Consider the following 27,746-nt stretch of genomic DNA (forward strand, 5'->3'; position numbering starts at 1 on the left):
ATTCCCACAGGTCGCACAAGATCTGCCAGCAACCCTCTGATGGGTAAAGTGAAGAAATCTCGGCTCTCTGCTCACCTTCACTCTTTCATTCCTCTTTTCTCCCGCCTCTGGAACAAACTCCCACACTCCCTTCAATCCCACCCCTCCCTCCAGGTCTTTAAAACAGCTGTTCACCACCATCTCTTATCTTCCCCAATCCAAAACCTTGATCTTTTCTACCCCCACTAATTCACCCCAGATCCACCTTGTTTGAAATTCCAACTTCTTTCCAGGAAGTCCTGGCAGTGTCCATATGTTTTATACCTCTCCCACCCCTCCCCCTTCCCTTGCCACACCCCCCCCCCTCAAAGCCCTCTCCCTCCCACAGATCTCTCGATTTCTCTCGGTCCCTGCTCTCAAATGTTGTGTTTGTGTCCTTCCCCCTCTCTCCCCATCTTGTCTACCGCTCCCGTTGTTATATGTTTTATGTGTCGGTTTGTCTTTCTGTGTGATTAATGTTAGCTCTTTCACGAGCCTCGATGTTGTATACAAAAAAAAACCAAAAAAGAAACCCGAGGCTCCAAAATAACCCGAGGCTCCAAAATAACCCGAGGACCCAAAAAGCCCCCGAGGACCCAAAAAGCCCCCGAGGACCCAAAAAGCCCCCAAAAGAACAGTTATGATGTCTCTTCTCCTATTGGAATTTTCGAGATGGTGACTTGCAAACTGAGCCTTAAGGGCAATATAGAGAAGCGTTTTTTTATATAACAATAAATACAAGGAGCAGGGAGGTGAAATGTGCTGCACATGATGTGTAACGCTCGCAGAGTAAAACAAGTGTTCATTTATTTTTGTAGGATGTCCAATAAATAAAGAAGATATAAGCATACCTGATGCAAGGCCGGTGCTTCAGACTTTGGCACGCTCACGAGGCTGTACCGTCCAATAAACCGTTCCAACGCGGCATTTTATATGGGCATAACCGCCACAATTTCAGTCTTCGAGGCCGGCCGATAGGCACAGTGTGACCGGCCAATTGGTGGAGTTTGTCCGCACAATGTGGGCGCTTTCAGGATGAACTTTAGCCGGGGAGCGTTTGGGCGCCCCGGTCTGATACTGCCGCCCACGCGCATAACAACTTGTGAGTGCACGTGGGTCCCGGCGGTCCCACTGGCCTAGCGCTACCATGTTTAGACAGCGAAATCTGTCCCCAGCACCGGCGCCTACTCCCGAAAGTTGAGAGGGTAACGGCGTCAGGCACGGTAGGACACCCGCGGAGACCCGGCGGACCAGGAACGCGCGAGCCTACGCGCTAACGTGCTACGGCGGAATCAACGGCTTCGGCCACGGCCGGGCCGATACTCGGCCCGGTCGCACCGGAAATGAACTGGTTCGACGCCCGCACTGGAGAGGTCGCAGGCGACTGAGATGTATTAACAAATTAATTAATTAATTAGAGACGTCCGATTTCTAGTGTTTGGAAATTTGGGAGAGCTTGACCCTAGCCTTTCCCTTGCAAGGGCAAGGAGGAACTTAACACTTAACACTTAAGCTTAGCTTGAAGTACACCCTGACCAGCGCTCACGGTGGGACGGCAAGGCAACCAGAAGGGACGAGGTTCTCCTGACCACGTGGCCCTCGATTTGGGAAGCGAGAGGCGTTCCATTAGTGGACGCGCCCCTCACGCCCGACTTTTGGGCGGCCGTGGTAGGCCATTTGTTTTGACGCTTCGTGACAAGCCCCGCACCCCCACCTCTGGGCCGACCGGGCGACCGGAATGAATCCCGGTGTCCCGATCCGAGCCTTCAGAGCGGGCCGGCTGGGGAGTGACTGGCACCCCGAACCTGCACTTTCCGTCCCTGCGGTCCCAAATACCGGAACCCCCCGAATACCACTTTATTCGACAAAATGAGGTGCGGCCTACATCTAGGCAAGACCACGGCCCGAACACGACCCCTTCACTCGACGATACCCATCACAATATACCTCGCATAAATTCGTAACATACCTTTTTCTTGTCGAGGTATACTTACGCTTCTCGACGCAGTGTGGAAACAACAATTAATGAAACGGATTCTAATTTGGCAGTAAAACGAAGGCGTGCACAATGAAACAAGATTTCCTCAGAATCGACCCTCGTGCCGGGGACGCGACGACGCCACTGCGCCCCAGCCTTAGAAAACCAACCTTATATAAGTCAATACCTCCAACGACTACTTACGCAATCGCGTGACTGGCGCGCCACGGCACGCGCCTACTCCAACGACTACTTACCTCCAACGACTACAACGCAGTTATCCGCAATTTTATATAAGTTAATATTTTCCATAAGTCGGTCAATATTTGTCCGATTTTCGCAAAATAAAGGTTGTCCTTACTGACCTAGTGGTGTTCCTATCTACCATAAGTAACCCGGTGAACCGATTCAAAATGGCCCATCGCTACGATTTTCCACGATCACATTTTATTTTCACCACTTCAAATCGACCGAATTTCACCAAATAAGATACCACACTCGATGCGGGGACCTTATTTTCGTGGCAAAACTGTACACAGAATTCAAATTTGTTGTGAAATGGAGCCGTGCACCATAAAACCAAAATGTCCTCGGAATCGAGTCGTGCCGGGGACGTGATGATGTCACTGCGTTTACAGCGTTAAGAAACTAATTTTTTATAAGTCCATATTTTGAATAAATCGGTCAATGTTTGCCCAATCTTCGCCAAATAAAGGTTCCCGTTACGTACAATACAGATACCCCTCTATCCTCCTAGAGGCGAAGTCAGGATGAATTTCGTAATAAAAAATAAAGTCCTTCGGCGACGGAAATTCAACATGGGGCTTTCCTATGTAACTTTACCCCGAGGTAATTCCACCAAAAATCCCCGAAATTTCGCGGGTCCAGTTCTATTGAGTGTTAAGCTAATCTGGCGACTGCAAAATCTGAAAACAGAATTAAGATCCGAGTCCCCGAACCACCCGAATACCACTTTATTCGACAAAATGAGGTGCGGCCTACATCTAGTCAAGACCACGGCCCGAACACGATTCCTTCACTCGACGATACCTATCACAATATAACTCGCATAAATTCGTAACATACCTTTTTCTTGTCGCAGTATACTTACGCTTCTCTACGTAGTGTGGAAACAACAATTAATGAAACAGATTCTAATTTGGAAGTAAAACGAAGGCGTGCACAATGAAACAAGATTTCCTCAGAATCGACCCTCGTGCCGGGGCTGCGACGACGCCACTGTGCCCCAGCCTTAGAAAACCAACCCTATATAAGTCAATACCTCCAACGACACAGGTGCGCATTCGTGCCGCGGTGACGTCATCGCGTTTTCACCTTAAAAGACCTATTTGATATAAGTTAATATTTTGAATTAGTCGGTCAATTTTTGCCCAATCCTTGCAAAATAAAGGTTGTCCTTACTTACCTAGTGGTGTTCCTATCCAGCACAAGTAACCGGTGTCATAATCGAAAACCGATTCACTGAAAACCGATTCAAAATGGCCCCTCGCTACGATTTTCCACGATCACATTTTATTTTCACCACTTCAAATCGACCGAATTTCACCAAATAAGATACCACACTCGATGCAGGGATCTCATTTTCGTGGCAAAACTGTACACAGAATTCAAATTCGTTGTGAAATGGAGCCGTGCACCATAAAACCAAAACTTCCTCGGAATCGAGTCGTGCCGGGGACGTGATGACGTCACTGCGTTTACAGCGTTAAGAGACTAATTTTTTATAAGTCCATATTGTTACAGACGCGGTTTTAGATGTTAGTTTACCGAGCGGTTTGGTATTACCGCGTCCGAACAGTTACTCCCCTATTAGAACCCGATCCCGCCCGATTCCACTCGAACGTTGGCCGAATCGCGCTACGCTAAATCAATGATGGAAAGGACAACGGCTGGGATAAATGAAACGACACAAGGGGTACAGTTCTCAAGACCTCCGGAGGAGGATATAATTGGTGATGCAGAAAAGGGGTAGATTACAAGATAAGAGGTAAAGCACAGAAAAGATGGGCACTTAGACACAGTCTTATCTATCCCCGACAGACCACAGACAAACGGGACAAGACTGACTTACACGGGGATTGATGGCAGGGAAGGACAGGCAGTCGGATAGCACAAGGTGCACCTTGGCTCAGGGGCAGAATCAAACGCGGTCCGGTCCAGAGATGCGGGGAGGTATTTCAGCGCTCGGAGGTGGCGTCTTCTCTCTCCAAGCTGAGGGCGCATCTGACGTCACCTCCCTCTTCCTGCGCATGCTCAGCGGGGAGTGCCACGCCCTCGGCTCGTTGTCTCCGCCCCAGATGGAATCGGTCCGCCGCTTCTATTGGGTGCGGGGGGTTACCGGGCTCCGCCCTTGACGAGGAGCTGACAGCGAGCCCCTGCGTGGTAACCCCGTCGGAGCACATGTTCAATGGCGGCTAACCAAGCCGGAGTGAGGACGCACACTCCCCGCGCCGCCGCCGCTGTTGTTGTTGTTGTTGTTGTTGTTGTACCATGAGGAAGAGCTGCGGGGAGGTATTGGGAGGTCCTAAACTTTCTAACGGTGCCATACAATCACATTCTGGTGCAACGAAGAGTCAGAATTAATGGAAACGAGTCCTTAACTGACATAGACTAAGAATAACTAGCAAGATGTCCTATAGTTGTCTACGTGAGATGCGGTGGACCTGGATGCGACATTTAATGGGGGAAATAGGGGAAGGTCGGGGCTACAGTGTTGTTTACAGAAAATGGGACTAGGGAATGGGGGGTTGGGGATAGTTGGGAAGTATTGGGGAAATAGGGGAATATTTACAAGCGGATATGGATGGATGTAAATCCCATATCCGCAACATTGCACCCTTCTCTACCTCGGGGCGTCCCGACCCGATAAATTTTTACTTACTTTAGTGTGGCACTCAGATGTAGTTCCCTCTACTATTAACTCAACCCTGAGTGCGACAGTTTTACAGATGTTCACAAATGAGTAAATATGTCCCCCTGCGACGTTGCACCCTTCTCCTCACAGAAACACACCCACAGGATAACCGAATCGCGGAAAGAATCCTCAAACTAAACATACAGCCGGTAGGGAGCATCATTTATACAAGACTACACTGATATTTACACTATGATCCAGGACCTGTTTTTGGAGGAACACATGCAGATGTTATGCATAGAGAGAGCACGCATGCCAGCATCGATACACCAACCCACGAGTGCCCTGTGGCCCTACGGCCTTTAATAATGTGCAGAGCACCCCATCCAAGCACCAAAAGCACCACCCCATACATACAGTCAGCACCATCCGGTGCACCAATAAAGTGTTCATAGTCACCGGTGGTGTCGCAGCCGGCCGATGTTCTGCCGCTGGTCTTGCCTTCATGTGGTGTACTTGGCCTTCTGGCTTCTTTCAAAAATAAAGAAAGGCGCCAACCGCGTCCATTTCTAAATTGTGGCCGTCAGGGGGGCCAACTATAAGTGGTTCACCTGTATGGCCTAGGTGCCACGTTGACCTATAGGTCCATCAACGGGTGGTGCTTGCCCGCAACAGAACTGCGGTCCATTGTGGGCGGCCACAAAAATTGCGGTCCATATGGTGTATCGATCCAGGCAGCAAGCAGCGAAAGTACAGGCCCACAACTGCGGAGCCAGCACCTCTCTCTCCTCTCTCTCTGCCCCAAAGCCAGATCCTCGGAGGTGGGAGACAAAATAAAGCAAGTGAGTAAGGTGGTAAGGGCGCAAAAGTGCACGCAATACAAGGTAATGCACACTGGGGGCACATGGGAACCAGGTGAGACAGGTACGTTCCTACCGTACGCCCCCCCCCCCCCCCAACCAGGTAACCTACATTGCCCCTGCCTTACCCCTTACTGTATCCACAAAACACAACACTACCCATAAACATCTACTTTACACATCAACAAACGTCCCTACTGTCTTCCCCGTTCCTCCCATAAACCAAATTCGTCTTCTCTCCCTCCTAACCAATCAAATTTGCCATTTCCAACTCTCATCCAAATTTGCCATCTCCAATTCAACATCAAAATTTGCCATCACCAATTCATCATCAGTCCCTCCTAAGGAGGGAGAGATGGAATCACCCCAATGTCTCATCCACGTCGTGATGCGTCTCACAAATCCAACAGCAATTCTCATTTCCTGCAACACAAAACAAAGGAACACAGGTGTGGAGTCATCATCATCACCTCAGGTAAGTGGCTGCGTATGGTGCGACAGGTTCATCAATCCTAACTATTTCCTAAATGACTTTAACAACTTTACATTACCCGGGGTCTTTCCCTGCCAATCCATTGGCCAACTTACACTATGGGTTCTAAAAACCAATTCCCATTGACCAAACTGTGGTGCTTCTCAATTTGGGGTCTCACTCCCCCGATTCATCTCCCGGTGCCCTCGCACAATTTCTGGGCTGTGACGTGTAGCTCTCCCAGCAGGTCTACCCACCTGCACACCTCCACCACTGTAGTTGCCACCCGAGCTTACCTGCTCCTCACCCTAACCTAACTAACTGGGGAAGGCCCTCTCGCACTCTCACCCCCTCAGTGCCCTCTCTGGCACGGGCTGCCCGATCCACACCCGGGATCCTCAGGCACCCACTGACACTAACGGCTCCCAGAGCCCACCTGCGGCCTCACCTGGCCGACATCCTCACAGTGGTGGAGTGCCCAAACCAACTACACACACTAACAGGCTACACGCCCAGCCATTTCCACAACACTAATACACCCATCCACAATACCATTCTTCCACCCGCACCACAGATGCCAATATCCAACCACAATTTACCTATACCCTCTACCTAACACTTACACTACCCGCCCCGGGTACTCGTGAAAAGGGGGTCCACTCTTCCCCCATCCACACCTTCGCACCATGCACACCACTCCGTACCACTTACTCCATGTATTCCACACACCTGTACTTGCACACCTGTGCTCTCACACCTGGTGCCGCCTGCACCCTTCTCTCCCCTAAGCGCATTCGCGCTGATCCACAACACTCACTACTCATACACTGCTCCACACACCTGTCCAGTTCTCACACAGCATCATCTCATCTAACTACTCCCCTCTGAAACTTGCGCTTCCCAGTCGTCCCTTTAAACTATTGCGCTCCCTCGTCATTATCATCCACACTAATCTACCTGCGTCCCCACTACAGGTATCAGTCACTAACTAAACTTAACGTTACCTAATGTCATCTTCACTAGATCCCTACACACAATATATCCTAACCCACCCGGGCTAGTTTTCACTGCCATACACCCCATAAGCTATAGCTCCTTTGCCCCCTGTTTGTGAGGGATGACAGAGTTGCCATCCCACCACATCGGGCATCTCCCACTACCAATTTTGCACATCAAATTTCAACAAATCAAAAATTTGCCAATCACTACTCATCATCTGCCAATCATTACTGCCAATCATCAAATTTTGCCTTTTTTTCTAATTTCGGGGCCAAAACACTATCCTCATCACCCGTCTACTCACTAATGCCTCTCGGTGCGCCAATTCCTGTCCAAAGCCCGGCTTCGTACAGCCAAGCCATGAATGCGGGTTGTTTGGTGCCAGCGGCTGGATACGTCCCGCATTCGGTGCAGGGAAGGAGGTTTACCCGGGCCGAGGCCCCACGCACCATCTCGGCACGGAGCCATCCAATGTCCCGATCTCGACCTGCCGGCACGTCTCACCAAAAAGTGGTCGCCATGACGACCCTTCCTATCGGGCTGCCAGCTCCGCCTAGTGGAGCACGGACGCGGCCGTTCAAAGCGAGGCCCAGCGTGGATCGCGTACGGCGGTCCTTTCGAACCCGCCGTGGCTCGGATCCCCGCTGGTTCTCGCGGCACGCGAAGCCCGGCACGCACTGAGGGCCCGATTCGGCTATAAGTCGTTCTAACCTCTAACCCGGTTACCGTCGATGCTTCACCTGCATGCTTACATGCATACGCTACCCCTTTCTTGCTCATACATCCAGCCGTTTCCATGCTCCTCGTCGTACCTTCTCTAACACACCCAGGTACACTCATTCCACTCACAGACTTGGTCACACACCTGACCACCGAACACTTTGGCACACATTCGTTGTTCGCACACCTCACCAACACACCTCTTCGCGCCCCTTCCTCGGTCCCTCCTCTGTGACAATCACAGGTGTGCTTTCACTCGCACACCCAACCACGTGCCTCACGACCAACTCAAGTGTGCATTCCCACACACGCTCTACCATTCCAGGTGTGCATCCTTCCATTCCAGGTGTACATCCTCGCTCACCTGTCACAACCAACTCACGCTCCGTGTCACTCTTACTACTCTCACCTCCACTCTTGACAGCGCACTCACCCTTACTCTCGACAGCGCACTCTTTCCTCATGCACCCGTCCGTTACACACCTTTCTCGCGCACACTCTTGCGCACACTCTCCCGTCACACCCTCTGTAACACTCACCACAGGCGTGCATTCTCCCTTTACAACCTCCGTAACACTCCTCACTACGCGCTTCCATGTGCTCCCTCGCACACGCGCTACGACCGACTCACTCTCGACAGCACCCTCACTCCTTGGCACGCACTTTTTCCTCACACACCCCAGAGTCGGACTTTCTCGCACACCTCCTTTTTCGCACACCAGACCTGTCGCACACTTCACCAACGGCCTCTCACGAACACCCGGGTCCATCTCGACCCCCAAGCTTATTAAATCACCTGGCGCATCATACGCACGACCATATTGGTCACCACTTACACCGAGTCCTCTTCCTCTTTGCTTCTCCTCCATCACCTGCGAATCCCTCATCCGGTTAATGAGGACATCATCACGATCCGAACACAGACTTTGGACCAATTCTTTTACTTCCTCTTTTATCTCTTTCTTATCCCCTCTCCGTCGCTTCTTAATTTCGCTTACCCCTTCTTCCACTTCTTCTAATTTCTGCTTCACCTCTTTTATTTCCCGGTGCGTCTCCTCAAGCTCGTCCTCTAAGGCCACCTTGACCGTTTCTATGTGCGTCCTCACCTGCCGGTCCTTCGTCTCCATTACCTCTGTCACCTCGTCCAACCTCGTTGTCAGTCCCTCACGTACCATCTGACATTCCCTCTTCGTCGCTATCAAGTCGTCTTTTAGTTCTTTCTGTGTCGCTTTTAACCCTCCTAGTACCGCAGTGTTCCTTTGTACCTGCTCCACTAACTCAGTCTGTCCCACCGTCAGCTGTTCCACCTCCTGCATCAGGTCCTCTATGCCCCCTTGTAACTTTACAGTCCCCTTTCTCACCTCCTTCTCCATGCGCTCCTTACAGTGCCTCACCTCCTCGCGCACTCCTCCGACCTCCTCACTCACACCTCTTCTGATCTCTTCTCCCATCACTTGCATCTCCTGCCCAGATGCCACCCTCATCTGCTCCATTTCCTCCCTGTGAGCATCCAATTTAGTTTCTACCCCCATTCTGACCCCCTCTATCTGCTGCCCCATTTTTTTAACTTCCCTTTCCGCTTGGTCCCTCATGTCCCTCAATTTGCCTTCCATACTGTTTTCTAACCCCTCTAACCCCTTTTTCATCCCTTCCATTTGATTCTCCTGAACGGCCATTCTGTTTTCTACCCCCATTAACCCATTCTTTACCTCTTTTATCCCATTGTCTAACCCCTCACCGGTACCCCTCGCTTCGTCCCTCATTACCCCCATTTGGCCCTCCAATCGCTCACCCTGAGCATCCATCCGGTTCCCCATTACCCCCATTTGGTTTCCCATTACCCCCAATTGCTCACTCTGCAGTTTGAGGGACGCCTGCATTTGCGCCATAAATTGCTCCATGAGGGCCTGCATTTGGGCCATCCCTCCCACTTGTGCAGCGGGTGCGGCCGCCGCAGCCATGTGCGAGGCGCCATTTTGCGAACCTGCCGTACTCACTGCTTCGCTCTCCTCTTGTCCCTCAATTTGGTCCTGGATCGACCCTGCCTCACTCTCCTCTACCGGAACCCAGCCGTCTTGATCCGCCATAGCGCGACTTTCAAAATTCGGGTTTTTATTTTAAAACAAAACAAATTTCGGTCACTTGTAATTTTGAGCGCTTTAAGCGCGCTTCGGGTCCGATCCCACTCCTGACACCAATTGTTACAGACGCAGTTTTAGATGTTAGTTTACCGAGCGGTTTGGTATTACCGCGTCCGAACAGTTACTCCCCTATTAGAACCCGATCCCGCCCGATTCCACTCGAACGTTGGCCGAATCGCGCTACGCTAAATCAATGATGGAAAGGACACAACGGCTGGGATAAATGAAACGACACAAGGGGTACAGTTCTCAAGACCTCCGGAGGAGGATATAATTGGTGATGCAGAAAAGGGGTAGATTACAAGATAAGAGGTAAAGCACAGAAAAGATGGGCACTTAGACACAGTCTTATCTATCCCCGACAGACCACAGACAAACGGGACAAGACTGACTTACACGGGGATTGATGGCAGGGAAGGACAGGCAGTCGATAGCACAAGGTGCACCTTGGCTCAGGGGCAGAATCAAACGCGGTCCGGTCCAGAGATGCGGGGAGGTATTTCAGCGCTCGGAGGTGGCGTCTTCTCTCTCCAAGCTGAGGGCGCATCTGACGTCACCTCCCTCTTCCTGCGCATGCTCAGCGGGGAGTGCCACGCCCTCGGCTCGTTGTCTCCGCCCCAGATGGAATCGGTCCGCCGCTTCTATTGGGTGCGGGGGGTTACCGGGCTCCGCCCTTGACGAGGAGCTGACAGCGAGCCCCTGCGTGGTAACCCCGTCGGAGCACATGTTCAATGGCGGCTAACCAAGCCGGAGTGAGGACGCACACTCCCCGCGCCGCCGCCGCTGTTGTTGTTGTTGTTGTTGTTGTACCATGAGGAAGAGCTGCGGGGAGGTATTGGGAGGTCCTAAACTTTCTAACGGTGCCATACAATCACATTCTGGTGCAACGAAGAGTCAGAATTAATGGAAACGAGTCCTTAACTGACATAGACTAAGAATAACTAGCAAGATGTCCTATAGTTGTCTACGTGAGATGCGGTGGACCTGGATGCGACATTTAATGGGGGAAATAGGGGAAGGTCGGGGCTACAGAGTGTTGTTTACAGAAAATGGGACTAGGGAATGGGGGGTTGGGGATAGTTGGGAAGTATTGGGGAAATAGGGGAATATTTACAAGCGGATATGGATGGATGTAAATCCCATATCCGCAACAATATTTTGAATAACTCGGTCAATTTTTGCCCAATCTTCGCCAAATAAAGGTTCCCGTTACGTACAGATACCCCTCTATCCTCCTAGAGGCGAAGTCAGGATGAATTTCTTAATAAAAAATAAAGTCCTTCTGCGACGGAAATTCAACATGGGGCTTTCCTATGTAACTTTACCCCGAGGTAATTCCACCAAAAATCCCCGAAATTTCGCGGGTCCAGTTCTATTGAGTGTTAAGCTAATCTGGCGACTGCAAAATCTGAAAACAGAATTAAGATCTGAGTCCCCGAACCACCCGAATACCACTTTATTCGACAAAATTCCGGGTTCGGTTGCGAGAGTCCGCTGGCGTTGCATATTCGCCGCTTCTCCGACTGGATGGATGTACAGGGTCTGCTTCTACTTTTCTGACCTGACATCTCACACCTGTCCTGCCTTTTCACACCCGCACGTGCCGCGTGTTCTCCGGCTGCATAACGGAATCTGCTTTTGATGGTACGGAATACGGAATCGAAAGGCCCGCTCCCGTTGTTTGTGGCCGTGGCCTTGTTTGCCGGTGGCCTTGTGGTCTTGGTGGCCTTGTGGTCTTGGTGGCCTTGTGGCCTTGTTTGCCGCTGTGGTCTTGATTAGCGGCTGCAGTCGTTTGCCGCTGCGTTTGCCGCTGCGTTTGCCGCTGCGTTTGCCGCTTTGCCTCCTCGACCTTGGCCTCGTACTCGTCCCTTCGCTCCTGCCTGGCATGGCTCTGAAGTACTCCGCCGCAAGGCTTCTTCTGCTCAATACCCGCTCCACCCCATCATGCATCTCTGCCATCAAATCAAATGGACTCCTCCGACGACCCAGGTACATTCACCGTGGCTCCGGTCGCAAGTTTGTTTATTTGCAATCAGGTCACTCCATCCCCGTCCTCTGGTCGGCTCAGCGCACTCTCACTCTTCGTCCCAGCGCACCTGGTCACAGCAACCCACACGATCGCACCTCCTGCCTACGAACCCTGGCTAAATCACCTGAATTCATCCCTGCTGTTCAAAACAACATCAAGCTCACCCTGTTCAACACCCGGTCCCTCAACAATAAATGCCTCATCCTGAACGAATACATCCTGGATAACAAACTGGACTTTCTCTGTCTCACCGAAACCTGGCAACAACCTCTGGACTACTACACACTCAACCTCACCACACCCAATGGATATTCCTACGTCAATAAACCACGCTCGGAGGGCCGAGGTGGTGGAATTGCCGTTATCCACCGTCAAGACATCAAGACCAACCTCATCTCCATCTCATCTGCTCCATCATTTGAACACCTGGCTTTAAAACTCTCTGGTCACACGCAGTCAGTCATGGCTGTCGTCTACCGCCCTCCCAAACCACACCCATCATTCCTGTCTGACTTCTCCTACTTTCTGACCCAGCTATGTTCCCTCTCCCCCTCAATCCTCCTCCTTGGTGATTTCAATATCCACATGGACTCCACTGACTCCACAATAACCACTGACTTCACTGATTTACTCACCTGCTTTAACCTCACTCAACATGTCGACTTTCCTACCCATATCCGTGGTCACATTTTGGACCTTGTCTGCTCCACTGGATTAAATTTGCACCATCTCTATGGCTCCGACCTCACCCTCTCTGACCACTTAGCCATCACTCTGACCATCAACATCCCCGCCCCAACACCAAGGCATTATCGCACAATCAACTTCCGTAAGCTAAACGCTCTTTCACCTACCTCATTCTCATCCACCCTCTCTGAAAAAATGTCCACTTCTCCCTTCATTGACCTCCACACCCCTTCCGACCTCACTGACTACTACAACCACACTCTCTCCTCCTGCCTTGACCAGCTTGCGCCTGTAAAAACCAAAACAGTTTCTTTCACCCATTCTGCTCCCTGGTTTACCCCTGAACTCCACCTGATGAAAACTCGTGCTCGCCAACTTGAAAGACTCCGCAATAAAACGGGTCTCACAGTTCACTCCCAAGCCTACAAGGACCACATACAACACTACAAAGATGCCCTCTCCCGCGCCCGCTCTGCCTACTACTCTCAAATTATCCACTCTGGCTCCGGAAACCCAAAAGCACTCTTCTCGACAATAAACAAACTCCTCCGCCCCCTGAACACCACCACCCAGTCATTCACAGTAGACAACTGCATCTCCTTCCTCTCTTTCTTCCAACGCAAAATTGACAACATCTACAACAGCTTGACCACCGCCGCACCCGCTCCCCCTCCAACCACCTGCCCCCCCTTGTCCTGCCATCCCCTGTCTCGGTTCTCCCCAATCTCTCCTACTGACCTCTCTGAACTCCTCATAGGAATGAAAACTGCCACCTGCACTCTTGACCCCATCCCCTCCAGCTTTGTCAAAGCCTCCCTCCCTGCTCTCTCTCCACTTATCATTGCAACAATAAACTCCTCCCTGTCTACAGGCATCGTCCCACCTTCCCTCAAAATTGCTGCTGTTACCCCCATTCTAAAAAAACCTGGTCTAAACCCTGACACCCTAAACAACTTCAGACCCATCTCCAACCTACCCTTTCTGTCAAAAGTTTTGGAACGCGCTGTAGCCACTCAACTCAAACATCATCTCTCTGCCAATAACCTGTATGAAACATTCCAATCCGGATTCCGCTCCAACCACAGTACTGAAACTGCTCTCCTCAAAATCACCAACGACCTTCTCCTCTCCTCTGACGCTGGCAACCTCAACATTCTCGTCCTCCTCGACCTCAGCGCTGCCTTTGACACCATCGATCACACTATCCTCCTCACCCGACTTGAATCCACCTTTAACGTCACCGGCACTGCCCTCTCTTGGATTAAATCATACCTCTCTGACAGATGCCAGTTCATCTCCATCAATAACTGCAAATCCCCCACTGCTCCCCTCCCCCAAGGTGTCCCCCAAGGTTCAGTTCTTGGCCCCCTCCTCTTCATCCTTTACCTGTCCCCGCTCGGTCACTTAATCCGCCGTCATGGTCTCCAATTCCACTGCTTCGCCGATGACATCCAGCTTTTCATCTCCACCAAGTCCGTCTCCACCGACACCCACTCTATCCTGACAAACTGCATCACTGAAATAAAATCCTGGCTTCAAATCAACTTCCTCAAGCTTAACTGTGATAAATCTGAAATAATCATCATTGGCCCAAAAACGCTCACAAAATCCACCCATAACTTTGCCCTCAACATCGACGGTATCCCAGTATCCACCTCCCCTCACATCCGGAATCTTGGCGTCATCTTTGACCAAACCCTTTCCTTCGACAAATACACTAAACAGATCACAAAGTCAGCCTTCTTTCACCTGAAAAACATTGCCCGTCTCCGCTCATCCCTCTCCTCCACGGCTGCAGAAACCCTCATCCACGCCTTCATCACCTCCCGTCTGGACTACTGCAATAGCCTCCTCTATGGTTCACCCTCAAAAATCACCAATAAACTCCAATACATTCAGAACTCCGCTGCCCGTCTACTCACTCATTCCCGGACCCGTGACCACATCACCCCCGTCCTTTACAAGCTTCACTGGCTCCCCATCCCCCAGAGAATCCAGTACAAAATCCTCCTCTTGACATACAAAGCCCTCCATAACCTGGCCCCATCCTACCTGGCTGACCTCCTCTCCAGACACACTCCCACCCGCAACCTCCGCTCTGCTGGTACCAACCTCCTGACCCCCTCCATCCGGACCAAATTCAGATCCTGGGGGGACAGGGCCTTCTCCATCGCTGCTCCCACCCTCTGGAACTCACTACCTCACACCATCAGAGACTCCTCCTCACTCACCACATTCAAAACATCACTAAAGACCCACCTGTTCAACGCTGCATTCAACATTCAACCCACAGCATTTAACCCCTGACTATCTCTTCTCCTTCTCCCTCCTTTTGCTTTAAATATTTCCCTATTGATTCTTGTCTTTTTGCAATTGTTGTTTTCATGTATTGTTATGCATTATGTTTTCCACTCTGTCAAAGCGCCTTTGGGCTTCTGGAAAAGCGCTATACAAAATAAATGAATTATTATTATTATTATTATTATTATTATTAAAACTAGGGCATGCCCGTACTATATATATGCCCGTACTATATATCTATCTAAAATTATATCCCCCCCCTCTATTTACATGAAATGGTTTGGTCCATTCGCAACGCCAAAGCGAACGGCGAACGGCTTGCGAGTACAGTGACAATCCCCCCCCTCTATTTACATGAAATGGTTTCGTCCATTCGCAACGACCACAGAACCCCCCCCTCTATTTACATGGAATGGTTTGGTCCATTCGCAACGCCGGCACACGCGATCGTTCGCTGCTCTCTGATTGGTTGAATCGTTTTTTGGACATAGCTCGGTAAGTAATTGTCCGATTAATATGAAACCTTGAAAAGGCACATCCTCGGGTCCCCAGCAATATACCTGGCAAGTGAAAAGTATATCGGACCCGTGGTTGTCGAGAAACAGCGGTCACAGACAGACAAACGTACAAACGTACAAACGTACAGAGATTACTGGAATTATAGATAGATGAGGTGCGGCCTACATCTAGTCAAGACCACGGCCCGAACACGATTCCTTCACTCGACGATACCTATCACAATATAACTCGCATAAATTCGGAACATACCTTTTTCTTGTCGCGGTATACTTACGCTTCTCGACGTAGTGTGGAAACAACAATTAATGAAACAGATTCTAATTTGGAAGTAAAACGAAGGCGTGCACAATGAAACAAGATTTCCTCAGAATCGACCCTCGTGCCGGGGATGCGACGACGCCACTGCGCCCCAGCCTTAGAAAACCAACCCTATATAAGTCGTCGCGTCCCCGGCACGAGGGTCGATTCTGAGGCGAAGTCAGGATGAATTTCGTAATAAAAAATAAAGTCCTTCGGCGACGGAAATTCAACATGGGGCTTTCCTATGTAACTTTACCCCGAGGTAATTCCACCAAAAATCCCGGAAATTTCGCGGGTCCAGTTCTATTGAGTGTTAAGCTAATCTGGCGACTGCAAATGTTTGTTTTGACGCTTCGTGACAAGCCCCGCACCCCCACCTCCGGGCCAACCGGGTGACCGGAATGAATCCCGGTGTCCCGATCTGAGCCTTCAGAGCGGGCCGGCTGGGGAGTGACTGGCACCCCGAACCTGCACTTTCCGTCCCTGCGGTCCCAACACGAGTAACAATATAAACAACCAATTTTTATTTATTTATTTTTGGATACTGAATCGAGGCTCGTGAAAGAGCGAACATTTACTTCACAGACAAATCAACCAGACAAACAAAATATATAAAAATGAGGGAGCGGAAGACAACATGGGGAGAGAAGGGGAGGAAGCACACAAACACAACATTTGAGAGCAGGGACATCGGGAGATGTGTGGGAGGGAGAGGGCCTGGGGGAAGGCAGGATAGGTATAAAACGCAAGGACACCAAGGACTTCCAGGACAGAAGTTGGTATTTCAAAAAAGTGGAATTGGAAGGGGGGGGGGGGAGGGAGAAGTATAAAACACAAGGACATCAAGGACTTCCATGACAGAAGTTGGTATTTCAAAAAAGTGGAATTGGGGTGAAATTAGCGGAGGTAGAAAAGATTAAGGTTTTGGATGGGGGAAGATAAGAGATGGTGGTGAACAGCTGTTTTAAAGACCTGGAGGGTAGAGTGGGATTGAAGAGAGTGAGGGAGTTTGTTCCAGAGGCGGGAGAAAAGAGGAATGAAGGAGTGAAGGTGAGCAGAGAGTCTTGATTTTGGCAGTTTAACCATAAAAGGGTTGCAGGCAGATCTTGTGCGACCTGTAGGAATATTGTGGGACAGAGCCCAGAGAGAGCTGGGGGGGGGGGGGCAAGGCCAGAGAGGAGTCGGCAGAAGACGGAAAGACCACCAACCTGCCTGCGGTGAGTGAGTGAGAGGCCCTTGGAGATAGCTTAATCGCGGGAGATTCCAATGATTCTGAATGCTTTGGTTTCAACAGCGTGAAGACGAGCTAGGTGTGAGGCAGGAGCACCAGCCCAGAGGGGAGAGCAGTATTCCATTGAGCTGCGGATGAAAGCCTTGAATGTGGTGAGGAGCTCAGGTGTGCCAAGGAAGGACTTCGCACGACGGAGGATGCCCAGTGGCTTTGGAGGCCAGATTTGAAATGTGGTTTTCCCAGGAAAGATCATGGCAGATAGTGAGACCCAAAAACTTGAGTGACAGAACTTCTTGGAGAGGATTAGTCAGAAAGTGGATGGGAGGGTTGTCCAGTCGGTCTTTTCGGAGAGACATCGTAAGAGTGTGAGATTTGTCAGGATTGAAAGACATGTTCCACTTGTTTGCCCAGTTTGTGATTTTGTCCAGGTCTGCAGAGAGTGAGGAGGCTGCAGACTGCCGATCTGAGGGATGAAGAATGGAGCGACAGAGAGTAGAGTCATCAGCAAAGAGATAGAGAGGATTTTCAAGAGAGTCAGAGAGATCATTGATGAAGACCAGAAAAAGCACAGGGCCCAGAACACTGCCTTGGGGAACTCCAGCCTGAACAGGAAGAGGAGATGAGAGAAACCCATTCAGGGCCACACGTTGACTGAGACTAGAGAGGAAGTCCACCAGCCATGCGTGGAGATTTCCATGGATACCAAAAGAGGAGAGTTTGGTGAGCAGGGCGGGGTGCCAGACCATATCGAAGGCACGTGATATGTCAAGGGAGACTGCTCTAATTTCCTGTTTGGCATTGAGGACCTCCATCCATTGTTGAGAAAGCAGAAGCAGCATGCCCAGAGTCGAGTGACCAGGTCTGAAACCAAATTGATGATCAGAGATCAAGCCATTGGAGAAGAGGAAAGATTTCATATCTGAAGCAATGATGGATTCCATGACTTTGCTGATAATTGGGAGAAGGCCGATTGGTCTGTCGTTGCTGGGATCTGTTTTTGCACCTTTTTTGTGCAAAGCGGTGATGTTGGCAGATTTCCAAGCAGATTGAAGATGACCTTGAGCAAAAGAGAGGGTGAAGAGAACAGAGAGAGGGAGTGAAAGAGTGGAAGAACAGGATTTTAGGACCCATGGGCTGATGCCGTCAGGTCCAGTTGCAGAATGAGAGTCGAGGGTTGACAGAAACTTTCCCACCTTGTCAGGAGGAAAGGACACAGAGTCCAGGAGCAGCTGGGTACGACTGGGTACGGTGGGTACAGAGAGCGATGGGTTTGGGACACAAGATTTAGAGGCAAACACAGAGTTGAGGCATTCAGCTTTTTCATGTGCGGAGTCAGCCATGTGGCCATTTGAGGTGAGGGAGGGGATGGAGGGGGAACAAACACCAGAAACAGATTTGACCAGAATCCACCAGGATTTGGAAGAGGGAGACAGATAAGAGAGTTCGGTCCTGAGAACAGAGAGATATTGTTTCCTTGCTCTCCTGAGGGTGGACACACACTTGTTTCGGGCTTTGTGAAAGGAAATGAGATTTCCTTCCGTTGGATTTGCTTTCCAGGAGACTAAAGCAAATTGTTTCTGGGCAATAGCCTCACCACAAGATTCCGTGTACCATGGACGGGAGGAAGGGTATGACAACTGAAGACGAGATGGGATAAATCTGTGCATGAGAGAGGGGAATTTACTTTGGAAGAATTCCCAGGATGAGTTGATGTCAGAGGCGGTAGAGATGGGAGACCAGTCCAGATGATTGATGGCAGCTTGAAGACCATGCCAGTTGGCCTGAGCGAAATGCCAGACTCGTCGACTCTGAGGAGGCTCTCTGAGAATGGTCAGAGAGATGTCCACTTTTTTTTTTTTTTTTTTTTTTTTTTTTTTTTTTTTTTTTTTTTTTTTTTTTTTTTTTTTTTTTTTTTTTTTTTTTTTTTTTTTTTTTTTTTTTTTTTTTTTTTTTTTTTTTTTTTTTTTTTTTTTTTTTTTTTTTTGTATACAAGATCGAGGCTCGTGAAAGAGCGAACATTAATCACACAGAAAGACAAACAGACACATAAAACAAATAACATCGGGAGCGGTAGACAAGATGGGGAGAGAGGGGGAAGGACACAAACACAACATTTGAGAGCAGGGACCAGCTGGTTGAGCTGGGGTACTCAGCAGACAGGATGCATCTGTTTCCAAAGGTGGTGGGCTGTGCACTTTAACAAGCACATGATCAGAAGAGCCGATTGGAGCAGAAGAAGAGCAGCAGACCTTTTCAGGGAAGTTAGTCATAACCAAGTCCAGAAGAGATGATGCTCCGTTGACTGAGATCCGGGTCGGGAAATTGACAGATTGTGTCAGTCCCAGTGAGTCACAGGAGTCCATTGCTGATGACGACCGACTGATTGCCATGGCTGGTGAGAGAGGTACCCACACCCAGCCAACTGGCATGGTGACAGTTGAAATCACCACATCTGAGGAAGAGAGAGTTGGGATGGGTAGATCGAAGTTGGTCCATATTATCAGACAGCAAGATGTAGATGGAGTCATCTCCGTTTGGTGGACGGTACAACACACATATGAACAAAAGGTGGGAGCGAAGGGGAAGCCGTAGCCAAAGGTATTCCTGGGGGTGAGGTGGAGAGAGGGCAGTGCAGGGCGAGTGAGGAAGAGAGTTTTTTATAAAGATAGCACCCCGCCTCCAGGATGAGGCTCAGGTCGATCATACCGGAGGAGGGAGTAACCTGGGAGAGATACCAAGGAATCAGAGACATCATGAAGGAGGAAAGTTTCTGTTAAGCAGATCACGTCTGGTTTGTCAGAAGCAACCTGTATGGAGAGATCATTCAAGTTTGAGCGAAGGCCCCGGATGTTTGAGGTCCATCCTGTTAAAGAAGAGGAAGGGGGAGCATCGGATACAGAACAGGGTGGGGGGGGGGGGGGGAGCGGTAGGGTAAGATGTGGAAGAGGAGAAAGAGGTAGGGAGAGCCGTTGAAGGTGTGTCAGAGATTTCAGAATAGCTTGGAGAAAGGGAAGAATGGAGCAGACAAAAGGTTTGATGGTGATTGGGTGAGGCGCTGTGAGGTGTTATTTTAGGAGGGGGAAGAGTGAGGCAGAAGGTTGAGGGAGATGAAGGTGAAAGTTGGAAGGGGGAAGAAGCGGGGAGGATGCTTTGAGGAGGAGGGGTGAGAGGGGAGTCTAGGAGGGAAGGGGTGTGGGGATGATTTGGAGGGGAGGGGAAAGGGGGTAGATTTAGAGGGGAGGGGTGATGGGGAAGTTTTGGAGGGGAGGGGTGATGGGGACGTTTTGGAGGGAAGGGGTGATGGGGAAGATTTGGAGTGGAGGGGCAAGGGGGAATATTTGAAAGAGATAGGTGATGGGGAAGATTTGGAGGGGAGGGGCAAGGGGGTAGATTTGGAGGGGAGGGGTGATGGGGAAGTTTTGAAGGGGAGGGGTGATGGGGGAGATTTGGAGGGGAGGGGCAAGGGGGAATATTTGAAAGAGATAGGTGATGGGGAAGATTTGGAGGGGAGGGGCAAGGGGGTAGATTTGGAGGGGAGGAGTGATGGGGAAGTTTTGAAGGGGAGGGGTGATGGGGAAGATTTGGAGGGAAGGGGTGATGGGGAAGTTTTGGAGGGAAGGGGTGATGGGGAAGATTTGGAGGGGAGGGGTGAGATTGGATTTTGAAAAGTGTACGATTTATGGGAAACGAACATTTATTGCAAAATGAGTTTCTTGAGACATTCGAGTCAAAAATACGTTTGAGGACGCTGAAGGATGGGTGGAGTGCTGGAGAGTTTAGGGAATGTATGAAAGAGGCACTGTAAGAGATGGAATTTTTTTTTGGAATGAATCGCTTTGGTGAGCAAGTCGAAAGCATCCTTTTATAGAAGAAGAAGAAAAAGGTGTTATAGTATACGACAGAATACAGTTCTTCAGGGGACAGATTAAACATTTTTTAACAACGTGATCACGTGATCACGAACAACGTGGTTGAAGAACGAAAGAACAAATAAGAACGAACAAACGGATAAGAACAGAGAAGGAAATACTTTTTTTGGTTTTTTTTTTTTGAGGAGATTTTAAAACAAGGTCGGGAAGGGGTGAAAAGACCGGGAAAAACAGAGACCGAAAGTAATTGCAGCGCGATCGAAGAACCGGTGAGACAAAAACAAAGCCTCAAGCCAAGATCGGACAAGGTAGCCTACAACACAGGCCTCAGAATACGCGACACGAAATAACCGACGATTCTGTACACAGGTATGAAAAACTAACACCGAGAATCCTATTAAAGACACCCCAATAGGTACATACACCGAAGGAAAGATACAGTTTCGACAAAAACACAATTGTGAAAAATTACTTAACTTCAAAAGCGTGTGCGCATGGACGGCTTTGAAGAGACGTGACCTCCAATCTTGCGCATGCGCAGACGACCCGATTTCAAACATTTCAAACAATGACCCGATTTCAGACGATTTCAAACATCTGCTGCAGTATCAGTGTTCATTTTAAGGTTCTTGTTAGCGAATGCGTATTGGACTGGATTTCAATTCCAAAATCATCCTGCTGGTTGTATCGCTACTGAGGCACGGCTTTGCTGCTGATGCAAGGCCCTCTGAAGGTTAGGGCAGCAATTTGCAATTTGTTCATGGTGCCGGCGAAAGCTCACCTTTTCTTCTCGAAGGACACTATTGGATCTTGAACATCCACCAACTAATCCCACATCCATCCGAGTGACGGCGCACACATTGATAACCCTGCCTTGTGAAACACCGGGGTGGCAGTTTATAACTGGGTCGGAATTCGAATGTAGGCTAGACAGCTTAGAGATAATTGTGTTGTGCAAGGTTAACCCATAAATTGTTGGATTTACTGGTTAGTAGGACAGAAATCGTTTTTTTGTCATCGACTTTTCACCACCAATTAGAGGCAAGCTTTCACAAGTTACCCGGGTATTATACATTGAAAGAAAGGTCATGATTCGTTCTTTGAGTTTACATCAGTTTAAACCAAGTTGCATACATGTGTTGGCCACAATCATGGCCCAACATGCTTTAAGGGTTAAGCATTTTTTTTAAACAAATAAATAAATAAATAAATCCCCCCCCCCCCCCCCCCCCAAAACAAGAACAAGATTTAACTTCAACTGTTTAGTTTGTCTCCACTCGTTAGAAGGATGACAGCGGGATATATGCAAGGCAGCAAAAGGAATAAAAGTAATGGGAGAAATAACAAAGATGGAGGATAAAAAGAGGAGCATGATGATGAGGAAGGGAAGAATGCTCACTTCTTCATGATCATGTATCTGAGGGAATTCCCAAGGGTGTGATCCTCTTCATGCAACACAAACGTCACGCACGTTTCATCCATCCCTTCTGCTTGTATCTGGGGAAAAGGGGAACAATGCTGTACCCTGCAAGATGGCTATGGTGGAGTAGTTTCAGTAGTTACAAATGAGTGAAAGTATGTTTGTCAGTACATTTTGGAGTACCATCACTTGTTTTTACGGAGTAGCTTGGGGGGCAATGCCGTCTGGAACAGAGTATGTATGTATGTATGTATTGTCACTCTTAAACATTCACCAATCAGAGCTGAGATTCTGGTCACATGACAGGGGGGGGACAGCGTTTACTAAACATTACAGATTCATATTTTACTAAAAGGAAATATAATAACTTTCTGTGGAAAGTTTTGGGGTCCCAGCAGGTGGCGTAAGGTAGGTCGGAGGTTACAGAAATTCCTTAATACAATTATGATTTTGAAATGCAATCGACACGGATCTTGCTCCCGAATCTGGAGGTGAACAGATGAAGACGGTTCGCTGGTTTGATAATATCTCAATACAATTGTGATTTAATATTATAGTTTGATATATTAATACCATTGTAGCGGGCACATGGGGCAATAATTCCACGCACCAGTGGGTGGCGCGAGCGCCCAGGCGGGGACCGATGGCACATGCCCCGCCCTTCGACCGATCGGCCACGCCCAGGGACTAGGCGTGGCCTCGGCACATATATGCGGGCTCTAAGCTCGAGCCCGCCCAGTGCTGCAGTTCGAGCTTTCGAAATAAAGACTCTTTTGTTTTAACAAACGTGTTGTGGCCTACCTCTTTGGCAAGCAAGTTGTGTGTGCGCAGCACCACACTTCACCATCATATTAATTTGTGATTAAAATGATGAATGATTCTGTTTGGAATGAAAACATAGTGCAGGGTTCAAAATAAGCAGTGGCCCAGGTGTCAAATGCCACCAAAACCTGGTCCGAGGTGGCCCCTGTGGCCACTTGTCAAAAATCGTCACATCATTTTGCAATCTCAACTGACTAAACCTGCCAAGTGGACTACGAGTCATACGGCAGAGGTCGTAGTGACTTCATTTGTTCCCCTCACCAAGAGTTCCGATGGTCGGGCGATGCAAATTATCTTTGTTAAACATGCATCATGTATCGCTGCTTCCGGTGATGGCGGACAAGGATATTATAAATGACGCTACAGAAACCTCAATTGTATCACGAGTAAGAGGACTCCGTGTTATTTTCACATTCACTTTGCCTACACTGATTTAGGCTTCACTTGACGGCAAAAAAAAACCACAAGAATCCCCGTTTTATTGCCCGTTTCAGTCTTGGGAAGGTGTATAAAGAGCAGCTTGAGAATCGTTCCACCTTATTGTGGCATTTTTCTATGGCCACTTCAAAAGACAATGAAATAATAGCACAATAATTGGCAGTAAAAAAAAAAGAAAAAAGTATAGCTAGCTTCATCCCCACTAAACGCTCCCGTGGATATATTTAAAATTATTTTATGCGATTATAATAACAGTAACTCAATGATTAACCTCACCTGACACGTCAGCTGTAAACAAACTCGCACAAAAAGCTGATCCAGGTGTATCCCATTACCAATCGGCTTGCCAAGCCAGCAGTCCCTTATCAACCGTTTCCATGGAGACGAGTGCTCGCTTGAGTGCTTAAGCCACTTGGCGAGCACTCTACAAGCTACTCGGCAATGGAACACACAGACTGAGCGGTATCTAAAACTGGAACACACAGACTGAGCGGTATCTAAAACTGGAACACACAGACTGAGCGGTATCTAAAACGGGAACACACCGACTGAGCGGTATCTAAAACTGGAACACACAGACTGAGCGGTATCTCTAACTGGAACACACAGACTGAGCGGTATCTCTAACTGGAACACACCGACTGAGCGGTATCTAAAACTGGAACACACAGACTGAGCGGTATCTCTAACTGGAACACACAGACTGAGTGATATCTAAAACTGGAACACACAGACTGAGCGGTATCTCTAACTGGAACACACAGACTGAGCGGTATCTCTAACTGGAACACACCGACTGAGCGGTATCTAAAACTGGAACACACAGACTGAGCGGTATCTAAAACTGGAACACACAGACTGAGCGGTATCTAAAACTGGAACACACAGACTGAGCGGTATCTAAAACTGGAACACAGACTGAGCGGTATCTAAAACTGGAACACACAGACTGAGCGGTATCTAAAACTGGAACACACAGACTGAGCGGTATCTCAAACTGGAACACACTGACTGAGCGGTATCTAAAACTGGAACACACAGACTGAGCGGTATCTCTAACTGGAACACACCGACTGAGCGGTATCTAAAACTGGAACACACAGACCGAGCGGTATCTAAAACTGGAACACACCGACTGAGCGGTATCGACAACTGGAACACACAGACTGAGCGGTATCTACAACTGGAACACACAGACTGAGCGGTATCTAAAACTGGAACACACAGACCGAGCGGTATCTAAAACTGGAACACACCGACTGAGCGGTATCTAAAACGGGAACACACCGACTGAGCGGTATCTATAACTGGAACACACAGACTGAGCGGTATCTACAACTGGAACACACAGACTGAGCGGTATCGACAACTGGAACACACAGACTGAGCGGTATCTAAAACTGGAACACACAGGCTGAGCGGTATCGACAACTGGAACACACAGACTGAGCGGTATCTACAACTGGAACACACAGACTGAGTGGTATCTAAAACTGGAACACACACAGGCTGAGCGGTATCGACAACTGGAACACACAGACTGAGCGGTATCTACAACTGGAACACACAGACTGAGCGGTATCTAAAACTGGAACACACAGACTGAGCGGTATCTAAAACTGGAACACACAGACTGAGCAGTATCTATAACTGGAACACACAGACTGAGCGGTATCTACAACTGGAACACACAGACTGAGCGGTATCTACAACTGGAACACACAGACTGAGCGGTATCTACAACTGGAACACACAGACTGAGCGGAATCTAAAACTGGAACACACAGACCGAGCAGTATCTCTAACTGGAACACACAGACTGAGCGGTATCTATAACTGGAACACACAGACTGAGCGGTATCGACAACTGGAACACACAGACTGAGTGGTATCTACAACTAGAACACACAGACTGAGCGGTATCTATAACTAGAACACACAGACTGAGCGGTATCTACAACTGGAACACACAGACTGAACGGAACTCCTCCCCACACCCCCCACCCTGATTTGGTTCCTACACCCACTCTACTATCTCACTCCTCCCCCCACCCTCCACCCTGATTTGGTTCATTCACCCACTCTACTGTCTTACCCTCCCCCACCCTGATTTGGTTCCTACACCCACTCTACTGTCTCATTCCACCCCCCCACCCTCCACCCTGATTTGGTTCCGACACGCACTCTACTGTCTCACTCCTCCCCCACCACCCTCCACCCTGATTTGGTTCCTACACCCACTCTACTGTCTTACTCCCCCCCACCCTCCACCCCGATTTGGTTTGCACACCCACTCGATTGTCTCACTCCTCCCCCCCCCCCCACCCTCCACCCCGATTTGGTTCCTACACCCACCCTACTGTCTCACTCCTCCCCCACCCTCCACCCCGATTTGGTTCCGACACCCACTCTACTGTCTCACTCCTCCCCCACACCCTCCACCCTGATTTGGTTCCTACACCCACTCGACTGTCTCACTCCCCCCCCCCCCCCAACCCTCCACCCCGATTTGGTTCCTCCACCCACTCTACTGTCTCACTCCTCCCCCACACCCTCCACCCTGATTTGGTTCCTCCACCCGCTCTACTGTCTCACTCCTCCCCCCCACCCTCCACCCTGATTTGGTTCCTCCACCCGCTCTACTGTCTCACTCCTCCCCCCCCTCCACCATCCACCCTGATTTGGTTCCTAGACCCAGTCTGCTGTCTTACTTCTCCCCCACCCTCCACCCTGATTTGGTTCCTACACCCACTCTACTGTCTTATTGCTCCCCCCATCCTGATTTGGTTCCTCCACCCGCTCTACTGTCTCACTCCTCCCCCACCCTGATTTGGTTCCTACACCCACTCTGGTGTCTCAATCCTCCCCCCACCCTCCACCCCGATTTGGTTCCTCCACCCACCCTGCTGTCTCACTCCTCGCCCCCACCCTCCACCCCGATTTGGTTCCTCCACCCACTCTGCTGTCTCACTCCTCCCCCCCACCCTCCACCCCAATTTGGTTCCGACACCCACTCTGCTGTCTCACTCCTCCCCCCACCCTCCACCCTGATTTGGTTCCTCCACCTGCCCTACTGTCTCACTCCTCCCCCCACCCTCCACCCTGATTTGGTTCCTACACCCACTCTACTGTCTTGCTCCTCCCCCACCCCCCACCCTGATTTGGTTCCTCCACCTGCCCTACTGTCTCACTCCTCCCCCCACCCTCCACCCTGATTTGGTTCCTAAACCCACTCTACTGTCTTACTCCTCCCCCACCCCGCACCCTGATTTGGTTCCGACACCCGCTCGACTATCTTCCTCCTCCCCTCTACTCTAGTGCAAACATCCTGATGGATTTTATTAATGTGGCGATAGCACCTCAATGATTTCTTCCTTTATCCAAATTGAAATTCCCTTCGTTAAGAAATGGTAAGGGCATGCAGTATATTGTACAATCTTCGGACATCCTCATGGTAACGAAAATCTTAACCATGCACATATTACCTTTCAGCCAATATAAAATTACACCTTTTGCGCAGCAAGAAGCGAAAGAAAAGCAAAACCCACCACTTCCAATGATCGCTTGTCCTCCTCATCTTCGGCCGCCATGCTTATACTCCGCACGTGATGGCGACAAACACAAAGTACCTCATTCGTTCAATGAAAGTGAAATTCTTAATCTTGGTATAAACATGCGTATAAAGTAAAATAACTATATATGTCACTAATAATTGATTCTGTCCACAAAATACTGATCACAAGGTCGAAAAAATACATAAATATTCCACAATTCAAATAAAATAGATATGTCGCACACTATATTGACATGGCTGCCATACGATGGACCACGTCAAAATCGAAAACGTGATTATGAATACAAGAAATGGTAGCGAGGCGTTTTTCCATTTCAGGAGAACAATTATAAAGATGAACCATGTCGAATGTGCACAGGCCAGAACAAGAAGCAAGGTACAGTGTATGCAAGACAAGCCATTTTTGTACCACTGTAGCGGTTACCGCTGGATGCACACAATCGCCTTGCACCGGCCAGAACACGGCCAGACGCGCCTCTCCCGGGCATGCCCG

General features: G+C 49.4%; 1 protein-coding gene across 2 annotated transcripts in view; it reads right to left on the reverse strand.

Annotated features, from left to right (window-relative positions):
- Positions 1-27,343, reverse strand: part of POLR1D (RNA polymerase I and III subunit D) — a 50,141-nt gene extending 22,798 nt beyond the window's left edge. Inside the window, exons 1-2 of one of the 2 annotated variants that reach the window (XM_068111781.2) lie at positions 27,228-27,343; positions 22,399-22,496 (exon numbers count right to left, since the gene is read on the reverse strand). In XM_068111781.2, coding sequence (XP_067967882.1) covers positions 22,399-22,496; positions 27,228-27,269 — 140 coding nt within the window. In that variant the 5' untranslated portion in view covers positions 27,270-27,343. The remainder of the gene's footprint in view (positions 1-22,398; positions 22,497-27,227) is intronic. The other variant, XM_068111782.2, reaches the window with a different exon arrangement.
- Positions 27,344-27,746: the final 403 nt, after the last annotated feature.

This window comes from Myxine glutinosa, chromosome 4 (genome assembly GCF_964187855.1).
Source record: "Myxine glutinosa chromosome 4, kmMyxGlut1.1, whole genome shotgun sequence".
Lineage (NCBI taxonomy): Eukaryota > Metazoa > Chordata > Myxini > Myxiniformes > Myxinidae > Myxine > Myxine glutinosa.